The 21,415-nt window shown below is 37.4% G+C and overlaps 2 protein-coding genes across 2 annotated transcripts; both read left to right on the top strand.

The window, feature by feature from the left end:
* Nucleotides 1-3,182: 3,182 nt before the first annotated feature.
* Nucleotides 3,183-5,781, top strand: LOC119237992 (olfactory receptor 4Q3). Its single transcript, XM_037501797.1, has 2 exons — nt 3,183-3,217; nt 4,815-5,781. Exons 1-2 carry the CDS (start codon nt 3,183-3,185, stop codon nt 5,779-5,781), a joined length of 1,002 nt encoding a protein of 333 aa, XP_037357694.1.
* Nucleotides 5,782-16,428: 10,647 nt separating this feature from the next.
* Nucleotides 16,429-17,373, top strand: LOC119238198 (olfactory receptor 4S2-like). Its single transcript, XM_037501908.1, has one exon. It carries the CDS (start codon nt 16,438-16,440, stop codon nt 17,371-17,373), a length of 936 nt encoding a protein of 311 aa, XP_037357805.1. The 5' UTR covers nt 16,429-16,437.
* The last annotated feature ends 4,042 nt before the right edge of the window (nt 17,374-21,415 follow it).

The following is a 21,415-nucleotide window of genomic DNA, read 5'->3' as shown; positions in this document are numbered from 1 at the left end:
CAGGTAAAATGGCAGGGCTGTGTTACGCAGTAAGGTCTAACTGTTTCTATCTGCATGGCACACTATCAGCTTTCTAGCAAGAAATGAGATTCAGACAACTCAAACAATAGCAGCCTGGGGAATCCTAGGACTCATTAAGCTGAGCAGTGGCATACGGACCACAAGCACCTCCGACAGAGCCAGGGCCCAAGAGACAGGAGATCGTTCCATTGGTACAGCCAGCCCTCAATTAGGGTCTGACTTATAGGGAAGCATTAGGGCAGAGACAGGGCAACTGTGATGGTCATCTCTGACTCTCTCATTTTGCTGGCCTGAGACAAAGAAGAGGGGGCTGGTGGGACAAAGAGCAGTATAACATATCCCTTTCTTGAACCCACATAGCTTCTGACATGCAATGATGTAAGTTTCCATGATATGTGTATTCAAAGCTCCACTCATCTCTGCTGTTCCTATTTTTGTCTTAGTATTTACTATTTATGAAATAGTACCTGTACAATCGTATAACTGTATGTAATAGAAAACAGCTAAGTTGTGTTAATATTCTTATTCGTGTGGTTGAAATCACACGAATAATCTCCCAAATTGGCATTTTTATTTCTTTTGTTGTCTGTATTCTTTTTCTTTATGTACTCTGACAGTCCTCATTTTTTAATTTAAGAGATCATTTGAGTTTTGCTGTTCTCTGTTTTCACACTTGCATTCATACAACAGCGAAATTCTCATTGCAGCAGGGGATTCTAGGACTGGTGATATATTTGAAGGGGGGTTTCAAGGCTTGGATAAGATAGAATCAACTTTATGAGAGAAGACACTGGACTCAAAGCAATATTGTCTTAAGCCTACCTAATCTCTGTCCCTCTTAGATTCTATTTGTCATTTACTGAATTATTTCAGGAGCTTTTTGCTAAATCTTCATTTTCTCCTAATGTAATTTAAAATGCAGCATTTTAAACAAAGTCAAAATGTCTATAGCAGAAAGATTATGTATGCCTTTCTCAATAGGAAATACATTCATGAATATCATCTTCAACAAACAGTGTCCATTTTTTGGTGTTTCAGGAGAAATTAGAAATCACATCAGATACCTCCAAAAGGAGTTCACGTGTCATTTAAATTTAAGTGGCAAATCACTTTCCACTATTCTTATGGTGGAAAGAATATTTCTCCCTCTAACAATACTTAAATTCAACAAAAACAAATAAATAGAAAATAACAAAATACAATATACACTATTGTTTGAAAAGAAAAAACCCACAATTCCCATTAGGAAAACTTTAGTCCTTTTATTTTTTTATTTTCTGCATAGACCTTTCTTACTCCCTGATAGAGAAACTAGAAAATAGCTGCTTGGCTGATGCAAATAACCTTTGATTATTTAAAAAGTTTGATTTTTGTCTTCTTTTCTCCATGGGGCTTGGGCTCTTCTCATAAAGACTTAAATTTCTCATTTTCATTCTCAACTCTTTTGATTCATCTTGCTAACTTCAAAATATTTTTATTGACTTTTGCAAACTCTTTGGTTATTCCCAGGATGAAGCATGATACACTGGTAGGTCCTGATTCTGTGGCAAGTGATGTGATAATGGAACAGGCATTTTAAAATACTGCTTCCCAGTTCCTGGCAATAGTTTTGCCTGGGAAATGATGTTGTAGTGGAAGCTGCTTTTAGGGGGCAGACACTCCTTCTTGCTGGTGGGTATAGAGCTCTTTACATTCTTTACAAAATAGCCACAGGCCCAATTTCTTACTGTAATCAGAGACTTCAGAAATGTAGAAGTTGGAAATGTTTCTACCAAATATGTCAATTTTATTAACAGTGAAAGTGAATGTTCCATATAAATTGACAATATGTTTTCATATTCTCTGAGGGCAAGACATTTCTTGAGTTAATAATAAAATCCAAGGGTAATCAGAATTCAGCCCATACCTTAATTACCACTAAGTAACTAAGACACAGAGTTGCCTAGTTTTGTCTTATGCAGTTTAATGATGTTGATATCACTATTAGTCAAATCCTATTCCATTAATTTCCTAAGAACTATCCAAAAATATTCATTATACTGAATTTTGCAATATTAATTAATATTACTTTACGGAAGTAAATCATAGAACCATAGAAAATGTTTTGTAGTAATTTAATTATAATTATAAACTTTTTTTTTAATTTTCTTTTTTTTAAGATTTATTTATTTATTTATACAAGCACTGGGTACAGTCAGAAGTTCAGGAGGGTGAGAGAATTCACCAGAGACAGAGCGGGGAACAGAACAGGCAGATGATGAAGTACACTGCTGAGGGGAGCAGCGGGTGGCAGGAGAGGTCTGCGCACCATGTGGGACCCTCGCCAGAGGCCGGGGATCGAACCGGTGCTGCAGAGGCTGCTGGCAGCTTCACTATCCCTCACTCAACCGCTGCACTACCAGGGAGGCCCTATGATTATGAACTTTTATTTAACCAATTCTTCTTGTTCATCTGATTTTAATATCTGGTTTTTTAAAACATTTTATTTATTTATTTTTTAAAGATTTATTTATTTATACAAGAACTGGGGTACAGTCAAAGGCATGGGAGGGTGAGAGAATTCACCAGAGACAGAGTGGGGAGCAGATCAGGCAGATGGACCAAAGACACTGCTGAGGGGATCAGAAACCACACCATGAGGGTTGCTCCCTGGCTGGCCGCCAATCAAACCCATGCTGCAGAGGCTGAGGACAGCTTCACAGCATGGTACTCAACCCGCTGCGCTACCAGGGAGGCCAAATATTATCTGTTTTAATATAAGCCTTGCATTCTCTATATCTGTTCTGTGGAAGTAAGTGTACAATACAGATAGCTACCCTTTGCTTATTATGATGTCTCACTAGGAAATAATCACATTATTTTTTAGCCGTAACAATACATTGTTACAATTCATTGTATTTTGTAACAATACATTGGAGTTTGCTTTTTCATATTTTTTCTTGGTTTTCAGAAACCTCTTTTTAATCTTTTTTATAACTTTGGTTCTTCCTCATACTCTTTCCAGTTTTCCAAAGATAAAGTTTGAAATTAGATCCAGGGTTTTGATAAAAGGTTGATTTCTGCTAAGTCAAGACATTTTAGGTAACTGGCAAGAACAGCGAAATGCCATTTCCACGTGGAAATTTATAACCCATGGTATGGACTGAAAAAAAAAAAAACCCATGAGGACTGAAAAATTTCTGACATCAGAGCTCAAGTATGGCTGTACACCTGTCAGCAAAAGATTTCCTGTTCTTTTTTTTTTTTGCATTGTTTTGTTTTCTAAATGATTCTAGTAACTGATGTGATTCTTTTCATTACTTAGGAGGTGGTCGAATTAGGTGCACCTGTGCATCTGGCTCTCTAGACAGGGGAAGAGGATGGTCACAGCTCCCTGTGCCCCAAATCTCTTTCCCATTTTTTTTTATCTTGAAGTAATGCACCAGGGAGTGATTTCTTAGAATTAAGATTTTATTTTTTAACTCAGTTTTTTTCTGCCATGTCTCTATAAATTCCTGCACTTAGTATAAATAACAGATAATTTCCCCTGAATGATTTGAGAGAACAAAGTGCAACATGGAATAGGTTAATGGGATAGAAACCCCCCAAACTTTGTCTCACATAAAATTTTGTCTTGAATCTGGTTCTTGATTAAAAATACCCTAAACTAGAAAGAGAGACACTTGCTAATTCTTAATTACTTCAATGAAAGAAATGTGTTAATGTTCCTTCATTTTTAAATTTGTAATTTAAGGTAACTGCCCCAATGCTGGGGGATGAATGTGACCATAGAGGAGGAGAAAATGGATAAAATATGTTTAAGTGTACACTATTTCTCTTAATTGTTTCCATGGTTGTTGAAAATTCAAAAAGCAGGATAATCCTGATTTCCCTTATTATTTCTTTCCTCCAAAATGGGCCATAGTGAGCTTCCTTTGTACATGCTTCAGTGATTAGACATATCCCTTGGTCTCTTCTTTTGGTGATTAAATGTTAGTCACTGTCCTACTCATTCTAAAGTTTAGAGGTTAAGATTTTATTTCTTTTTACCCAATCTTTACAAACTTCCCAACCTTGTAACCTGGGATAAACAAGCCAAAGAACATAGATCATTTCAGTCCTTCCTAAATAATTTGTTTCCTGATATGTACATATATAATGATTATCAACATTGGTGCACTGTATTAATTCATACAGAGCTTTCTTCCCTCAATTTGATAAATTGTTATGCAATGAGCATTGTGGTGTGAGTACAAAGATAAGAAATAGTTCCTCATTTTGAGGAAGTATTGTGTGTGTGTGTATGGTACTCATCAACAGATTATATATGACTCTCCAAACAATCTTAGGAGATTTATTTCTATATTAGAATGAAAGAACAAAGACTCAAACTCAGCTTTAATACCTTATCTAAGGTCCCTGGTGAATGGTAGCACTCGGAATTGCATGTAGATACTTCATTCCAGAACTCTTGTCCTAAAGGATATTGTAATTCTTTTTGTTAAAAAAAATGGAATAATGCTCAACTCTTATCACTTCCTGCTCAGGTTGTTGTCTCCTATTCTTGTGTGTATAAATATAAATTAAAAGCATTAAGGGAATAAAGAGTTGAGAGAGATGTAAATTGTTCCTGCTTCTGTGCAGGAATGTGTATTTCCTATCATACAGAACTTGCTTAAGTTTTTTCATCTTGGAATATGATTCTATAAAACCACACACAGTATATGATTGTGTGTGTGTGTGTGTGTATGTGTGTACATGTTGCCTTTTGTTTAACTTAAATCTCTCTTGTCCCAACTTAATTCTTTATCTAGGTCACGTGATACTCTCAACTTGAAAAAAGAAAATGTTTCTACAGTGACAGAATTTGTTCTTCTTGGCCTCTCATCCTCTTGGGAGCTGCAGCTAGTTCTCTTCTTCCTATTTTTGTTGCTTTACATGGGTATTATCCTGGGAAACCTCTTGATAGTGGTAACAGTGCAAGCTGATGCTCACCTGTTGCAGTCTCCTATGTACTACTTTTTGGGCTATCTGTCCTTCATCGATCTATGTCTGAGCTGTGTTACTGTTCCCAAGATGTTAGGGGATTTCCTCCAGCAGGGCAAGATCATCTCTTTTCCAGGATGCCTGTCCCAGATGTTCTTTCTGCACTTTCTGGGAGCCAGTGAGATGTTTCTGCTGACAGTCATGGCTTACGATAGGTATGTGGCCATATGTAATCCTTTGCACTACCTGAGAGTCATGAATCGTCAGTCGTGCTTTCAGATGGTTGTTGCCTGTTGGTGTGGGGGTTTCATCCACTCCATCACACAGGTCACACTGGTCATGCAGCTGCCTTTCTGTGGCCCCAATAAATTAAACAACTTCTACTGTGATGTCCCCCAGGTCATCAAGTTAGCCTGCGTGGACACCTACATGATAGAGGTGCTGATGATCTCAAACAGTGGTTTGCTATCTCTTGTCTGCTTCTTGGTCTTGCTCTTCTCTTATGCTGTCATCTTGCTCACCCTGAGGACTCGCTTTCGCGAGGGCCAGATCAAGGCACTCTCTACCTGTGCCTCCCACATAGCAGTGGTCAGCTTGATCTTTGTGCCCTGTGTATTCATCTACTTGAGACCTTTCTGCAGCTTCTCTGTGGATAAGATAGTCTCTGTCTTTTATACAGTCATCACACCTATGTTGAACCCCCTCATCTACACACTCAGAAATGCCGATATGAAGAAAGCCATGAAAAAGCTACGAAAAAAGCATGTGGCCTTCTACTGCCATCTTAAGGAATAAATGAGAAGGGGTGCTCTAGAAAGGATGCTCTTTCTGGGACACTCTTAATTCATCCTCTACCTGACTTCTTGCATGAAGACCAATTTGGTGACTGGTATAAAAGAGAGGCCAATGTAAAAACTATAATGCATTGCTCTTGATTTTAGTTGGAAGGCATGGGTGGCTTTACATAGGTTATTTAAGCAGGCAACTCAGGAGTTCTTGATGACCCACAGATAACAGGAATTGAGTGCTAGCATCAAGAACATTATCTTTGATTTGTCAATTTCATTTCACTTTACTTTAAACTCTATTCAAATAAAGGAAGATGTTACATCTCATGTTGTGTCCTGCTCTCCCAGGGCTTAAGAAGCCTCCTATCAGGAAGTTTCTTCTGATGTCTCATTATAATATCTTCGAAACAATGTGAATTCCCTTTGTTCTGTCTCTAACAGAGCCTGAAAATAGCACTAACCACCCTATCTACTTACTAGTGTTCACCCAGGAACCCTTTACTGTGCCAAATTTTAGAAATGAAGTTGAGCGACTCAACTTGAATGAACACTTGTTCTTAATCAAGTTTATGTGTGAAGGAAAAGGAGTCTGGGTGTACTGGGGTGATGGAAGCTTTTAGTATTCTACTGTAGAGGCATCTCTAGAAAAAGTATCTGTTCCATTTATCTCCCATTTTTTTTTCTTTGAGTGGGCTTATAATGGGGATGAGTTGATAAACGCACTCTTTAACTGATCCTAATGTTTAACAGCTCTGAATAGTAAAGAAAAAGAGGAAGAGTTTTAAATGCTCACCCACCTGGCTCCTGTCCCCGATGTGTTCATCATTATTACCTCTCAGTCTCAAAAGTGCTTTGAGGAGTAGGTAATATTATTCAACTTCGATTTTACAAATGAGCTCAGATTTATTAAGTGACTTCCCCAAGATCACTAAGAGAAAATATAGTCAACCAAGAAACCTAGAAAATAGATAATAAAGATTAAGCTGATATTTTTTTCTCCCCAGAAAAAGTACTTATCTTAATTACATGGACTAATTGCTTAATATCAACTCTAACTATATAGGAACTTCAGAGCTTTAAAAAAGATTGACTTAAACATCTCTCTTTAAGGTTATCTATTTCTGATATAAGGCTTTTTGCAACTTTTTATGGCTACAAAAGATATTTATCCTGTTTACTAAATAATATAACAATGGACTTTTAGGAATATTTTTATATTTGTTCAGTTTACTTCCTAATAAACTGCTATGGAGATGTTTTTCTTGTTATTTGAAAAACATACCTTAGGAAAAAAAAGTATGATATTCCACCTAATTCCAGGATTTACTAGGAATTTGTGATACACCTCATCTTGTAAGAACTTTCTTTACAATGGAACTTTCTTTTCTTGGAATAAAGACTGACTTTTCATTTTCGTGCTGGAAGTTAGTGCCTTCATATGTAAGAAATTGTATGTATGTGTGTATATGTGCATGTATGTATGTGTGTATGTGTTTATGTAAGTATTGCTGTAGAAAGATCCTTCACAGACTATGAGGGGTGATTTCTTAGTAGGATACTGGGGCTGAGAGTGGCAACCCTGGTACCAAACCCACCTCTTTTCCCTTTCAGTCCACAACTTCCACAGAGATTCATTGCTTATGATGAGTGTACAGAAGAGCAGATAGAGGAAGCTTCCAGTTAGAGTAGTGTGTGAACCTACAAGACAGTTTAATAAGTGCTGTGAGTCATCCAGGCACATCACATGGACATTAAATACCAGGCTTTCCTTTTGTATCAGGTGGCAACAACATTCCCTTTTGCTAATGTCCCTCTTACTCATTTTAAACGTTCTGTTGATGGCATATTTATAAAAGCAAAAACTTTGTGTACTTCTCTTTTGCATTTTCAGTTCTCCAATATTTAATTATCTATATTAAAATTCTCTTTATTGATAAGCTGATAACATTTCTGTTTTTTTTCAGACTGTACATGATTAATATTATCTCTAGAGTTCACTGTTCAAATGTCTGAAGCCCTCTTCCTTGGCTTACCTGACCCTCTTGGTTCTGTGCTACTGGCATGTGCTCTAGGCTTGATGCTGAGGAGCATGGTGTGTGAAGTGTGACCAGAGACTGGAGATCTGGGGATAGAGTTCACATTCATCCACCATAGACCTCTGGTATAGGGATTTGAAACTAGGAAAAGAGGAAGGCCTGGGACTGGGAGCTGAAGTTTGTTTCTGCCACACTGCCATGTCTGATGTACAAATTCCAGTACTCTGCATGGACACTAAATGCCAGAGAACACTCTAAGACATGACTGAGAGGGAACAGAACAGAGAGTCAGAAGTGTGGACTCTGGAGTCGGATATTTTCATTATGGTCCAGCTTTACCGTGTAGGAGAGTGATTTAACCTCTCGGTGTCCCTCTGACTCTACAATGAGAACAATAATAGCCTCTACCTCACAGGGTTCTTCAAGAAAACTAAACAGGAAAACTAAAGGGAAATAAAGGCTGAAAGAAGATTGTATAATTGTTTGATCTTAGAGAATATAGGACAGAAAAATGAGTTTTGGACCCCAGATTTTTGCCATGTGACAGTAAAATTTTCTCATAACTCCTCCATTCATAACAAAACCAGCCTGGCTATTAGAAATTACCATAGTACAGTACAAGCAAAGATATAGACTATATGAGTCAAAGAATATATTTTTTATACCTATATACCTCACACCATTTTCCCTAACATTAACATCTTATGTTTCAATGGTACATTTGTCACAACTAATGAAGCAATACTGATCCATTATTATTAACTAAACACCATATTTTATTTAGATTTCAATAGGTTTTCCATATGAATAGACTTATCTAAATGATCTATTTTTATTTATTATGTTAATTTAATCAATTTATTCTATATTTTATTATTTTTTATTGAGTTAACATTGGTTTATAGCACTATATGATTTAGGTTCACATCTTTTCAGGTATATGCTATCACACCACACCCACCACCAAAGCACCCATAATCCTCCACCAGTGTCCTTATGTTCTGCAAATGCTTTTTGTAATTATTTCATAAGCAAACATTTCTAAGCACCTGGTGAGCTTCTGTTACTTAGAGGAAATGGAAAATCTATAATATAGTCAATATGGTTTCTATCTTACTCTTTGATTTCCTATCCTTATCAATTGCTCCCTCCTTTTCCTTCTCATATATGAATTCTTTCCTGCTCAAGATTCTAGTGCAAATATTATCATGGGACTCTGAACAAATATGGGGTATGTGTGGGGGGCTGGAATACCTCAGAGTCCCTATATTATTAATTTTGCTACAGAGCTATTCTAAACCTTAAGATCCAGCTTTACTGATTAAGCTTGTTCTGAGACCAAGTCTTGATCCTAGTCCCACTTACTGTCCTAGTCCTCTCCCATTATAAGATTCTCTATTTGCAGTTTTCCCATATTTTAATATCTCTGAACATGTTGCTTCCTCTGTTAGAATTATTGACTTACTTTTTACTTTAAAAATAAGATGAAGAATGGTGTTATCTTCTTGGAAGTGTGGGGTCAGATAGGTCTCTCTCAAAAGGCTCTTTGTAGACTTCTTGTCACTAGAGGTCAAAGTCCTGGGCGCCTTGGGAGCCCATTAATATTACTTAAAGAATCAAGATTTTTTACATTGAAAGCCTGAAGGCTAGCATAAGCTTCTGTTCTTGCCTAAGAAGTACTTTTCTTTTCCTAATCAAAGAAGAGATCACCATGTCCTAAACGTCTGTAATTTTCCTAATTGAAGAAATGATCACTGCTCTTCGTGATCACCTAGAAGAATGGAGTTTCAGAGTCACACCCGGTGTGGGTTTATTAAACATGTTCTCTATATTTAAGGTTCTCATTTTTCAGAGTCAGGATGTGATCATCCCCTTCTTGTCTGTCATGTGACATCTTCCTCTCTCTTTCCTTGATGCTCCAGATCCCAAAATACAAGATAAATATTTCCGGTCTGCTCTATTATTCTTCAGAGTTTATGCCCTTATAAATTCTCCATATGTATGTTATTAGATTGATTCTTTTTCCTTTGCCAACCTGTCTGATGCTGCTTTGATTACTTGTCAAGCTCAAGAAGAACCCAGAAGTTTATGGGATGCTTTTCTTTGTGTCCCAACAGAAGTAATTTCTGATCTTGGCCTTGAACTGTTCCCTTATATGAGTTCTTACAGCACAATAGGCTTATCTTTAGTCAGCATAGCATTTGCCATACTTATTACAGTTTTCTTCTCACTTACTGGGTTGCTCCATTATTCATTGGTCTTTGTACCTAGCATATCAAGCACATTGTCCAGCCAAGAATAAGTACTCACTGATTTTTTTTTTATTTACAGTTAGCATTATATAACTTAAGGTGCATACAGTGTGTTGATTTGTTACATTCATATATTGCAATACAATTATCACCATAGCTTTACCTAGCACCTATATCATATCACCTAATTATTTCTTTTGTTATAAATGTCATGAGCACATTTAAGATCTAGTTTCTTAACAGTTTTGAAATATGTAATACTGTATTATTGACTGTAGTCACTAAGCCATACATTAGGTCCTCAGAACTTAGTCATCTCCAGCTGCAAATTTGTACCCTTTAATAACATCTCCCCTTGGGGCCTCCATGGTAGCACCAAAGGTTAAGATGCAGCACTATGAAGCTATATGCAGCCACTGCAGCATGAGTTTGATCGCCGGCCAGGGAGCTGACCCATATGGCACAGCAGACCTCTCCTGCCTCACCCGCTACTCCCCTCAGCAGTGTATTTCAGTCAGTCTGCCTTTTCTGTTCCCCATTCTGTCTCTGGTGAATCCTCTCACTCCCCCCGCCACATCTCTGGCCTGCACCCCAGCTCTTGTATGCATAAATAAATAAATCTTAAAAAAAAACATCTCCCCAATTCCCCTCCAGCTCTCCCCCACCCCCTCATGCCCCAATCCCTAATAACCATTCAACTTTCTGTTTCTGCTAGTTTGGTTTCTTTAGGTTTCACATATTTGTCTTTCTCTGGATAAATGTTTTTAGGAAGGAGGGAAGAAAAGTGGGTAGGAAGAAAAGAAATGAAGAAATAAAAAAGAAGGAATATAAAAAGGAAGGAAGGAAAGAACAGAACAAGAGAAGGGAAAAAGAGGAAAAGAGAAGAATGAATAGTCCTCTATATCAGAAATAATTTTAATGGAAAATCTAGTAAATACAGGACAGAAACAGCTGGCCTTTTCTTTTTCTGGCCTTTATACCAAGAGAGTCATGGAACAATAAACTTGCCAATAATGACAAAAACACTTTAATGCTTTAATGTTGTGTCATGGTAATCACTAACCAAGGTGAATGTCATTTGGGGTGCTAAGTTTTTCCTATTGTTATGGATGTGTCATTTAAACACCCAGAACTTCAACATCCCTTATAATCAGGGAAATGCAAATCAAAACCACACTGAGATACCACCTTATACCACTAAGAATTGCACATATCAAAAAAACAAGCAACAACAAATGTTGACGAGGATGCTGTGAAAAGGAACTCTCCTACATTGCTGGTGGGAGTGCAAACTGGTCCAATCACTATAGAAAGCTGTCTGGAGGTTCCTCAGTCTACTAAAAATGGAGCTTCCATATGACCTGGCAATTCCACTCCTAGGGATCTACCCAAAGGACACAGAAACATTGATTGAAGGGCCTCCCCTGGTGTCACAGTGGTTGAGCGCTGGGCTGCAAAGCTGCCCACAGTCTCTGCAGTGCCAGTTGGATCCCCCGCCACCAGCGAGGATCCCACATGGCACTCAGACCTCTCCTGCTGTGCCCGCTGCTCCCCTCAGCAGTGTGTTTCGGTCCATCTGCCTGTTCTGTTCCCCCTCTGACTCTGGTGAATTCTCTCACCCTCCCGTGCTTCTGAGTGTACCTAGTGCTTGTATAAATAAACAAACAAACAAACAAATAAATAAATAAATCTTAAAAAAAGAAACATTGATTCAAAAGAACACCTGTATACCTATGTTTATTGCGGCACTATTTACAATAGGTATAACCTGGAAACAATCTGGAAACAACCCAAATGCCCAAAAAAAGATGACTGGATCAAGAAGATGTGGTATATATACACAATGGAATATTATTCAGCAATCAAAAAAGATAAACTCAAGCCATTCGCAGCAACGTGGATGAAGCTAGAAGGAATTATGTTCAATGAAATAAGCCAGAAGGAAAAAGAAAAATATCAGATGGTTTCACTTATAGCAGGAATATAGGGGAACCAAATAAGACATCAGTGTAAAAAAAAATAACAGTACAAAACACAACAAAGCAAAAACAGACAATTACAAATCAGAGACATACTGCAGGGGAGGAGGAGGGATAAGGATCAGGGGGAGGAAGGGAGCAGAACAGGAGACTGTGGTGATGGTGCATGGGTGCTTTGGGGAAGGAAATTCTATGGGGACTCAACCTGAGGGGGTGGGGGATGAAAATATTGTTTTAAAAAAAATAAACACACAGAACTTTAGGTTGAAAACACACCTGAAAGTTCACACTACAATTCAGTGATAAATTTTACACTTGATTTCCGAGGTATGATCCTTGATTTTAGTCAAGCCCCCTTAACTTCAATCCTATAGAAACTTTTCATGTTTGTGGGACTCTTCATATTCTAGAAGACTAAGACAGTGTCTTCATAATGCCACTAAATCTACATTTTGCTTGTTTACTTGAGCTTTATGAAATTTTAAAAGGAAGTAAAATATTTTAATAATTTTATAAACAAATACTCTATTGTTGGGCTGGTGATCCAATATAGCGATAGTGAACAATACACTCCCCCTTCCCTTGCCCCTTTGTGCAAAACTGTGGAAATGATCTGAATATTTATTAACTACTTATTTGTCAAGTAGCCTTCAATATAGTTTTATAAGGAGTCATTTAGTTGTGATTAATTGCACTTCTCTAACAACGCTCTCCAGCTGCTACCCACTCACTAGCCAAGTAATTCCCTTGGGGTTGTGATGAAGCATAAAGGTTGCTGATGGTTTTTGCCCCTGTCAGACAGGAACCTAGAAAGATGTTCTTGTAGCCCGAGATCAGAAGCTATGGCATGGCCATAACTATAAAATCTGAGGGGGAGAGAGAGAGGGAAAAAGAGGGAAAGAGAGAGAGAGAGAGAGAGAGAGAGAGAGAGAGAGAGAGAGAGAGAGAGAGAGAGAGAGGAAGAAGGAAGAGGATAAACTCAGTACCTCTTCTAAGGCTGTAGATGTAATAATCTTTTTCTGAAATGTGGTACACAGATAAGAGAAGCATCACTATATAGATGTCAATTTTTTAGTGTGGATATCTGAATATAGATCACATTTCTACCTCAAAAAAGGTTATCGACTGCAGAAGATCTCAGGTGGTCCAAATCCATGTCATCGGACCACACTCAAGAAGACAGCCAGAGTAAGTTTCCCAGCCAGTATGACAAGTTAAAAGAGGCAACAAAAGAGGCAGTGGAGATTTTCAATAATTTAAATCCTATTCAAGGATAAAGAGTAATCTTTAAATTCTTTATCCATTTTACATCACCTGTTGTAATAATTTTGTAAAGTAATTCAGGAAATAGCTTATTAAAATTTAAAGAATTGGAATTTAGTCCTAACTTTACCAAAATAGTGAAACCTAAATACTTGATTTTCTTCTCTGTACTTCATTTGTTTCAACAGTTAAAAGAGTGGAATAAAGTCAAGTGATCCCTAAGAACTTTTTTCCTATATAACTGTAGGACTTTACATAAGTCTTAGAAGATCTGAGGGGTCCATTTAAAGATAATTACTCTAAAGTAAATGACCAAATATCAGGACTAGGATTTTACTCATCTTTTTATATTCACAGTACTCACACAATAAAGTGAAAGGATAAACAATACTGGTGCTGTGGGAATTATATCAATGTCCTACCTACATCCTCTGCATTGTGAGATCTGGAATGTTTGCTTTCTGCAAATCACTCACAGGAGAAACTAAGATTAAATTTCTTTCCCAGAATCCTGCTATTTGTTTTGTTTGAAATGATTTAGTTGGGTTCATGGAGTTAAATAAAGGAGCAACATTGTTTCTTTAACAGTGCCAGTCCCATTCTAACTTTGGCATCATCCTAGAGGGACCAGATTTGCACTAAGCAGCTGGGAGGACCAGTGGAAATATTAAGTCCTATAAAGGCTCTGGGCCACAGAGTTCAGATGTCTGATAATGATGCTCCTGAAATTTGAACACTAAAATAGCCATCACTTAGATGTGCAGATCACTTACTGTTTTTATGTCCATTAATTAATTTTATGCTTGCTATGAATGGCATTATTCTCTCACAGGGGCAGACTCTGACGTCCACAGAAGTAAGGAAAATTGTATTAATATTACACAGGATGGTAGGCAGAACTGTGAGTCAGTCCCACTTGTTCTAGCTTTAAATCCTGTGCTCTTTTCCCAATGAAAATGGTAGAATGATCATGAGTCTTAGACTTGGGCTAATTTTGTGGGCTCATGAAGGGGATCCTAGATAAAGATGCTATTGTCACTATTCGGGAAGAATAGAGCAGCTGCTCAAGCATCTTTGGGAACCCTTGCTTGAAATCATAATTAAAGGCAAGCAAAGATATGGACTATATGAGTCAAAGAATATATTTCAGAGGATGAGTGTCAGCTGATGTCTTTTTCAAGATTTTCACAAGCATGGAAATACATATAAACTGGAATTAGGACATGAACAGCAAGGAAGTTAGTGTCCTAAGATAAGCCTTACCCAGGTTTCTCTGCCTCCTCCCAGCATAAACTCTTCTCACTAAGAGTTTATATGGGTAATGATAATTACACATTCACTTACACTGTGCCAGGTACATACATGCTTTATATGTAACATACACTTAATCTTTCCAACATATATATGGTATGTGCTGTTGTTATCCATATTTTACACTTGAGATAACTGAGGCAAAGGGAAGTAAAGCAATTTTCCTAACTCATCATGTTAGCAAGTTGTAGAATTAGAATTTAATTGAGCTGGTTTTCAGACTTATTCATTTAAACAGCTACTCTCCATATTGGCCCTCCTGCCATGGGAGTGAGTTTTCTTTATGAGCCCCCACATGATTCAAGATAAATTTCCAACTCATTAACTTAATTCACAAGACTTTATGATCTGAACAGTGCATCCTTTTTAGCTTCATTTCCTGACACAGCCCTTCATGAATCCTGTGCTGAATCACATCAGCCTTGATACCTTCCCCATAGATATTGCTGTCATGGCATATAACCTTTATCTTCAGGTAGCTTATTCAATATTCTTGAAGCAACCTTCATGCTTTGTCCACTCTTTTGTGTCCACACCCTGAAATTCTCTTCATTTTCTGGTTAATTCTAACTGAACTTTCAAAGTTCTACTCAGTGATGACTTTGTTTGGAAAAGGATTATTGTCTCTTCCGGGCTTTCTTACCTTATCTCAGAGAACTGTGCTTATTGCTTGTGGGCTTCCTCTGTTTGGTTGTCAACACAAGTAAAATGAAATAATGTCTAGATTAATGATTAATATCACATCCCTTAGTATTGTTTTTTCATTACAAGTTTAATTCTTGCCAGTTGAAACTGTAGACTTTTCTCTAAATATTAAATAGTGTTAAAAACAAACCAAATTCTACATGATGAGCAGAAAAGGAATCTTTTGATCATTGCAGAATGTTTAAGACTTTCAAATGAGAAAGGAGATATGGTAACTTTGATGCCACCAGCCCCAGCAGTACGCACATTTGTTAAGCAAGTAAATTTTTCTAATCTAATTTTTCTAACTTAGAAAATGGTAACTAAGTTCTTTCTCAGTTGATTAAGTAGAATCCTAGTCTTTAAAGTTTATTTGTATATTACTATATTAAAAAATACTTATCTAGGAATTTAGAAATGTGATCTCATATTGACTCTTGCTTTTATGTCTAGACTCAAAATTAATTTATTCATCAAATAATTATTTAATTGAAGTGTTTTCATCCCAAAGAAAATTTCTGATGAGAGAAGTAGAGAGTTTAAAGAGAAAAAGAGAAGAGAAAAGAGAGGTGAGAGGTGGAGAAAGATATGATTAGGGAAAAACCATTAAAATATTTAGACCAAAAGGAAGAATCTCATTCCTTTGATTCTTGTTTGGAAGAAAGGAACTGTAGGCCTAAGTATACCAGATTATCAAATACAAGCCAACAATGATTGTGGTATGAAAATTAATGATGAGAAAAAATACCCTTTAACTATATTTAGGAAATGTGAATAACTTACTACATTAGTATCACTTAATATATATATATGTGTATATATATTTTCTTGTTAGTATAGGTGAAGTTTTGTATATTGAATTTTATATACAGGGATAGAATTAATTTTGGTATACAGATCTTGTGTCCTGTAATATTTCTAAACACACATTAATTTTAGCATTTTTTTATGTTCTGTAATTGTGCAAAAATGAAAAATGATGTAAAAATATATAAAATAAAAAACAAATAAATAATAAACTGTCACTTAACTATTTTCACAAGACTATTCCTGTTAGGCTTTACCATGCTTACAGTGGTTTGCAACATTTATTTTTGCAGAGAACCACAGCCACTCAGCCAGTCCTTCTTGGGTCCCCATGGAGGTGGCCAACAATGTCACTGAGTTTATATTCCTAGGACTTTCCCAAGATCCTGGAATGCAGCGGATGTTCTTTGCCATCTTCCTCCTCGTCTACATGGTGATCATGGTGGGAAACCTGCTCATTTTGCTTACGGTCCTTTCTGATCGCCGACTCCACACACCCATGTATTTCTTCCTCAGCAACCTGTCTTTTGTGGACATTGCTTACTCGTCAGCCACGGCACCCAAGATGATCGCAGACTTTCTTTCTGAGAAAAAGACTATTTCCTACTGGGGCTGTGTCACTCAGATGTTTACCTTCCACTTCTTTGGTTGCGCCGAGATTTTTATTTTGACTGTCATGGCTTTTGACCGGTACGCCGCCATCTGCCAGCCTCTCCGGTACACCACCATCATGAGCACCAACACCTGCATTGTGCTGGCGTCGGTGTCCTGGGTAGGAGCCCTGGCCCATTCCTTTGTGCAGACTCTCCTGACCTTTCAGCTGCCCTTCTGCAACGCTCAAGTCATTGACCACTACTTTTGTGATGTTAACCCAGTCTTAAAACTTGCGTGTGCCGATACAAGCCTGGTGAATATGTTGGTGATTGCCAACAGCGGTCTCATATCTGTGGGGAGTTTCCTCATTCTTTCGTATTCCTACACGGTCATTCTGTTCAGTCTCCGCAAGCGGTCTGCAGAGAGCCGGCGCAAGGCCCTCTCTACCTGTGGGTCCCATTTCACTGTAGTAACGTTCTTCTTTGTCCCTTGTATCTTTATTTATCTGCGTCCATCTACCACTTTTCCGTTGGATAAGGCCGTGTCTGTGTTCTACACAACCATCACCCCCATGCTGAACCCGCTCATCTATACTCTGAGGAATGAGGATGTAAAGAATGCCATGAAACGATTATGGAATCACAAGGTTTTGAAGGGAGAGCAGAAGGGATAGTTTGTCAGAAACGTATCCTCAGGGAATTCGCTGATGGCTCCTAAATTATTAGCAGTTTTAAGGCATTGTCTGTAAAATTCAATTATCCTGTACTTTTCACTGAACAGGGAATTTTTTGAGGCTATTTCATTTCTCTTCCTTCAGGTGGGCTAAACTTAAAAATTTCCATACTGGTAAGTTTTTTTTTTTAATGATATATGATTTTTTATTTGTTTTATATTATTATTATTTAAACTTTATATATTTTATACATCATTTTTCTTTTTTGCACAATGTATGCATTTTCATCTTGGTTATAGTCCCCATACAATTCCCACCCCCCTTGTTTTGATCCTACTCCCTCCACCCCCCCTCCTACCCAAGTGTGTGTCTGGTTTATAGCCAGAAAGAAAAAGAATAATAACAGATGGTCTCACTCATAGCAGGAATTTAGAAAACCTAAATAAGGGACCAGGAAAAAGACTAATTATAATAAAGTAAAAATCTAAATCAACAAGCAACCATACTGGTGAGTTTTAAGATCTTTCCTCTCACTTCTAGAATGGCAGAGTAAACACTCCTACTAATATCTCATTTAACTGCTTTAGTGCCCTTCATTTCAAGTCAAGCTATCTTTTTTTTTTTTTTTTAAAGATTATTTATGATTACAAGAGCCAGAGGTGCAGGATTTATTTTATTTATACAAGATTTATTTTATTTATACAAGAACCAGGGTACAGGCCAGAGGTGCAGGAGGCGACAGGATTCACCAGAGACATAGTGGGGAACAGAACAGGCAAATCCACTGAAATACACTGCTGAGGGGAGCAGTGGGCAAGTCAGGAGAGGTCTGCTGCACCATGTGGGTTGCTCCCTGGCCGGGGATTGAACTCACGCTGCAGAAGCTGCAGCCAGCTCACAGTGCTGCACCCAGCCCCTTGTGCCACCAGGGAGGCCCACGAGTCAAACTATCTTAAGCTATAATATAATGATGTAGAATGGGTTAGAGGAGTAAGCTATCTCCCAGAAGTCAGACCATTTCTCCTGAAAAAGCAGTCTTACTTCTTAGGAGTTGCTGTCTCATTTCCCTTCATTTCTTCCTTCCTTCCTTCTCACCATCTTCCCTTCCCTGCAACACCCACCCACCCCCTCCCTTAACCACCCAGTCTCTGTGTGTCTTTCTCTCATCTTTCTTTCCTAGTCTTTTCCTTAAATATTACATAATCTAGTAGGGGAAACAGGCTCATGAGAAATAACTAGAATACAATATAACAAACAGAAAATACAGACATAAGATAGACACCACGTACAATTAAGAGGTCAGTATAAACCACAAACTGCCCAAAGGATGATTGATGTGCAGGGGAAAAATAAGGGATTTATTTTACATATTGTGGTGCAGTGTAATTTTTTTTAAAGACTTATTGGAGATTTTGAATTTTAAAGACCTTACTAGAGAACTTCCTGTCACCCCAGTATTATATTATTTTTGTTGAAAGTAAACATACTTTTTTTTGGGTAATATAAGCAACAGATTGATTAGAGCAACTAAAAATGACTTGACATTTGAACTTTTGAAATGACTAAGTCAATGTGCAGTTGTATTGTAGATTTTTAGTTCAAACTTTTTGATTTTTTTAAAAAAATAAAATAGATGACGTGCCTTTATTTTTTGTTGTGTTCTTGGTAAAGTTGGAGAATAATGGGTATTCTCAAAATAAAAAGACATTTTTTATTCCAAGGAACCTTCTAGGGCTTGTTTTATGATTCCTGTCTTTCAAAAATTCTGTCCTGTTTGTGTTCAACATTTCCTTTTTGTATACCTAACCACTTCTGTTTATAAAATGATTTTATAGTTTATAAAATGATTTCACACACATTTCTGTGGTTTTTGCTTTTTTAATGGATCTTACTTCATTTCCACAACTTATTAAGAATATAAATAATGTATTGTGTGTCTTTCATTCTCTCAATTCATGGCACAGATCTAAATGCACAGTTGATATTTGTGAAAAAATCTGCTGATTGCTACCCCAATATTCATTGCTCTTATTTTTCCTTAGTAACAAAGACTTAACATTATTTATGGGGATCCCACTAAAATATTGCATGTTTTTCCTTTGCAGCTAGGGGAGGACAAAATGATGTTAATGACAGCTGGCAAGAGGGATTTTTGTAAGCTCTTTCAAATTTATCTGAACTTCAGTCCTCAAACATGATCACCATTAACATTTTGTTGCATTTGCCTATAGTTACTTTTCACATTATGCTTCCTCGGCATAAAAGGATCACTCTATACTTTTCGCAGCTATCTACTTTTAAAAAATTAATAGCAAGTACACTTAAATTATGCTTATAATGTCAGAATATATTAGTTTTATTTTTTCCTCCTAAAATCTAAACAAGATAGTAACAGCAGCAGCAGCAGCAGCAGCAACAGCCGTATTAAAAACAATAACATGAAGGAAAAAGTTTAGACTCAAAGACTAAAGGAAGTAAGACAGAAGTTAGATGTAGACAAAAGATTCTAACAAATGTTTGGAAAAGAGAAGACGAAGGCATGGTAACTGATGTGGCAGAGTAGATAAAGGTAACTCTAAAGTACCGACTGTGAAGAATACTGAGGAGGAATTCTCAGATTTATTTCCCAGTGTCCCTGACCTGTTTGGGGTGCCAGGACACCAGGCAGGAGAAACAGTGGGGTTCATTGTTGTATGAAAGATCTCAGGGTGATTAAGAAAAAGCCGTGGTTCACTCTCCCATTTTCCCTTTCCACTCTACCCCCAAATGCTCACTCAGGCATATACTTCACTAACAGAATATTGCATTAGGGAATTAAAGGGCATAAGAGAAAAGTCTTTCACATTCTGCCTTTGCTGTTTACAAATAGAATGGTTGCCTCTATTAGAATCCTAACCACAAGCCTACCAACTAGTAAGTTTTGCTCTATAGATCCAGAGCTTTTTGTGAAATTTTTGATTTCTCATTTTTTAATATGCATAAGGTTTTTCAAGATAAAAAGAAAAACATGAGGCTTTAGGAAGGCCAAAAATAATCTGGTGGATTTGAGCTAACACATGAAAAATACACTTAAAAAGTTCACATCTTCACACTGATGAGAGAAAATATTTGTAATTCTGAAATAAGAACAGTTTTTTTTTAAAAAGAAGAAAATATTATTTTTGGAAACTAAATAAAAGAAAAAGAAATTTAAAACAAATCATAGAGGGTTGAAAGACAGAGTCAAAGTAGTTTCCATGAAAATAGAATAAGTGCAATAAAACAAGCGGAAAATAGAAAACACAAGACTTATAAAATAGCAAGTCAAGAGACAAAATATTTACTTATTTTTGTTCCAGGAATACATGGATGGCGACTTTTTGAATATCCTTTGATATTTGAAACTGTGGCCGGATATGTCTCATAAAAACAAAAAAAGAGGAAGAGATAGGATCAAGACATCTGTGCAGGGCATGACCAAACCAATTTAAGATGAAAACCATGTAGCAGTCTCATGAGGCCAGAGAAGTGCCTGAAAGCATAAGGACAGATGCCCCAGGAAGGGGAGCTTCAAAGCTTCAGCAAAACAGAGAAGAGAGTGGGATTTTATATTATCTAAGATTATTTTGGAACATGTGGGACCTTCACGGGCCGGCCAGGATCAAACCGGCTGCAGACAGCTAAACAGAGCAGTGCTCAAGCGCCTGCGCCACCAGGGGAGGCCCTAGGGGAGGCTCTAAAGACATCTATTAATGTTATGCTATTGAGAGGATGGAATGAAGAGTCTTTCAGAGTGTTGTATTTGAGAGCTAAGTTCTTATTCTACATGACCGGAAGTCAAACATTGTTTAAAAGGGATATATAAACCACAACTATGTTGTATTTTATTTAGGATTATAGATATAAAACAAGAAGTTGTGGGCCTCCCTGGTGGCACAGGCGGTTGAGTGTTGCACTGTGAAGCTGTCCGCAGCCTATGTGGCATGGGTTCAATCCCAGCCAGCCACGGAGATACACACATGGCCGGGCAGACCTCTCTGGTCTCACCCGCTGCTCCCCTCAG

This window comes from Talpa occidentalis, unplaced genomic scaffold (assembly GCF_014898055.3).
Source record: "Talpa occidentalis isolate TD23 unplaced genomic scaffold, MPIMG_talOcc4v2.1 talOcc4.11, whole genome shotgun sequence".
Taxonomy (NCBI): Eukaryota; Metazoa; Chordata; class Mammalia; order Eulipotyphla; family Talpidae; genus Talpa; species Talpa occidentalis.
The sequence above is the reverse complement of the archived record's forward strand: the minus strand, read 5'-3'. Positions and strand labels throughout refer to the sequence as shown.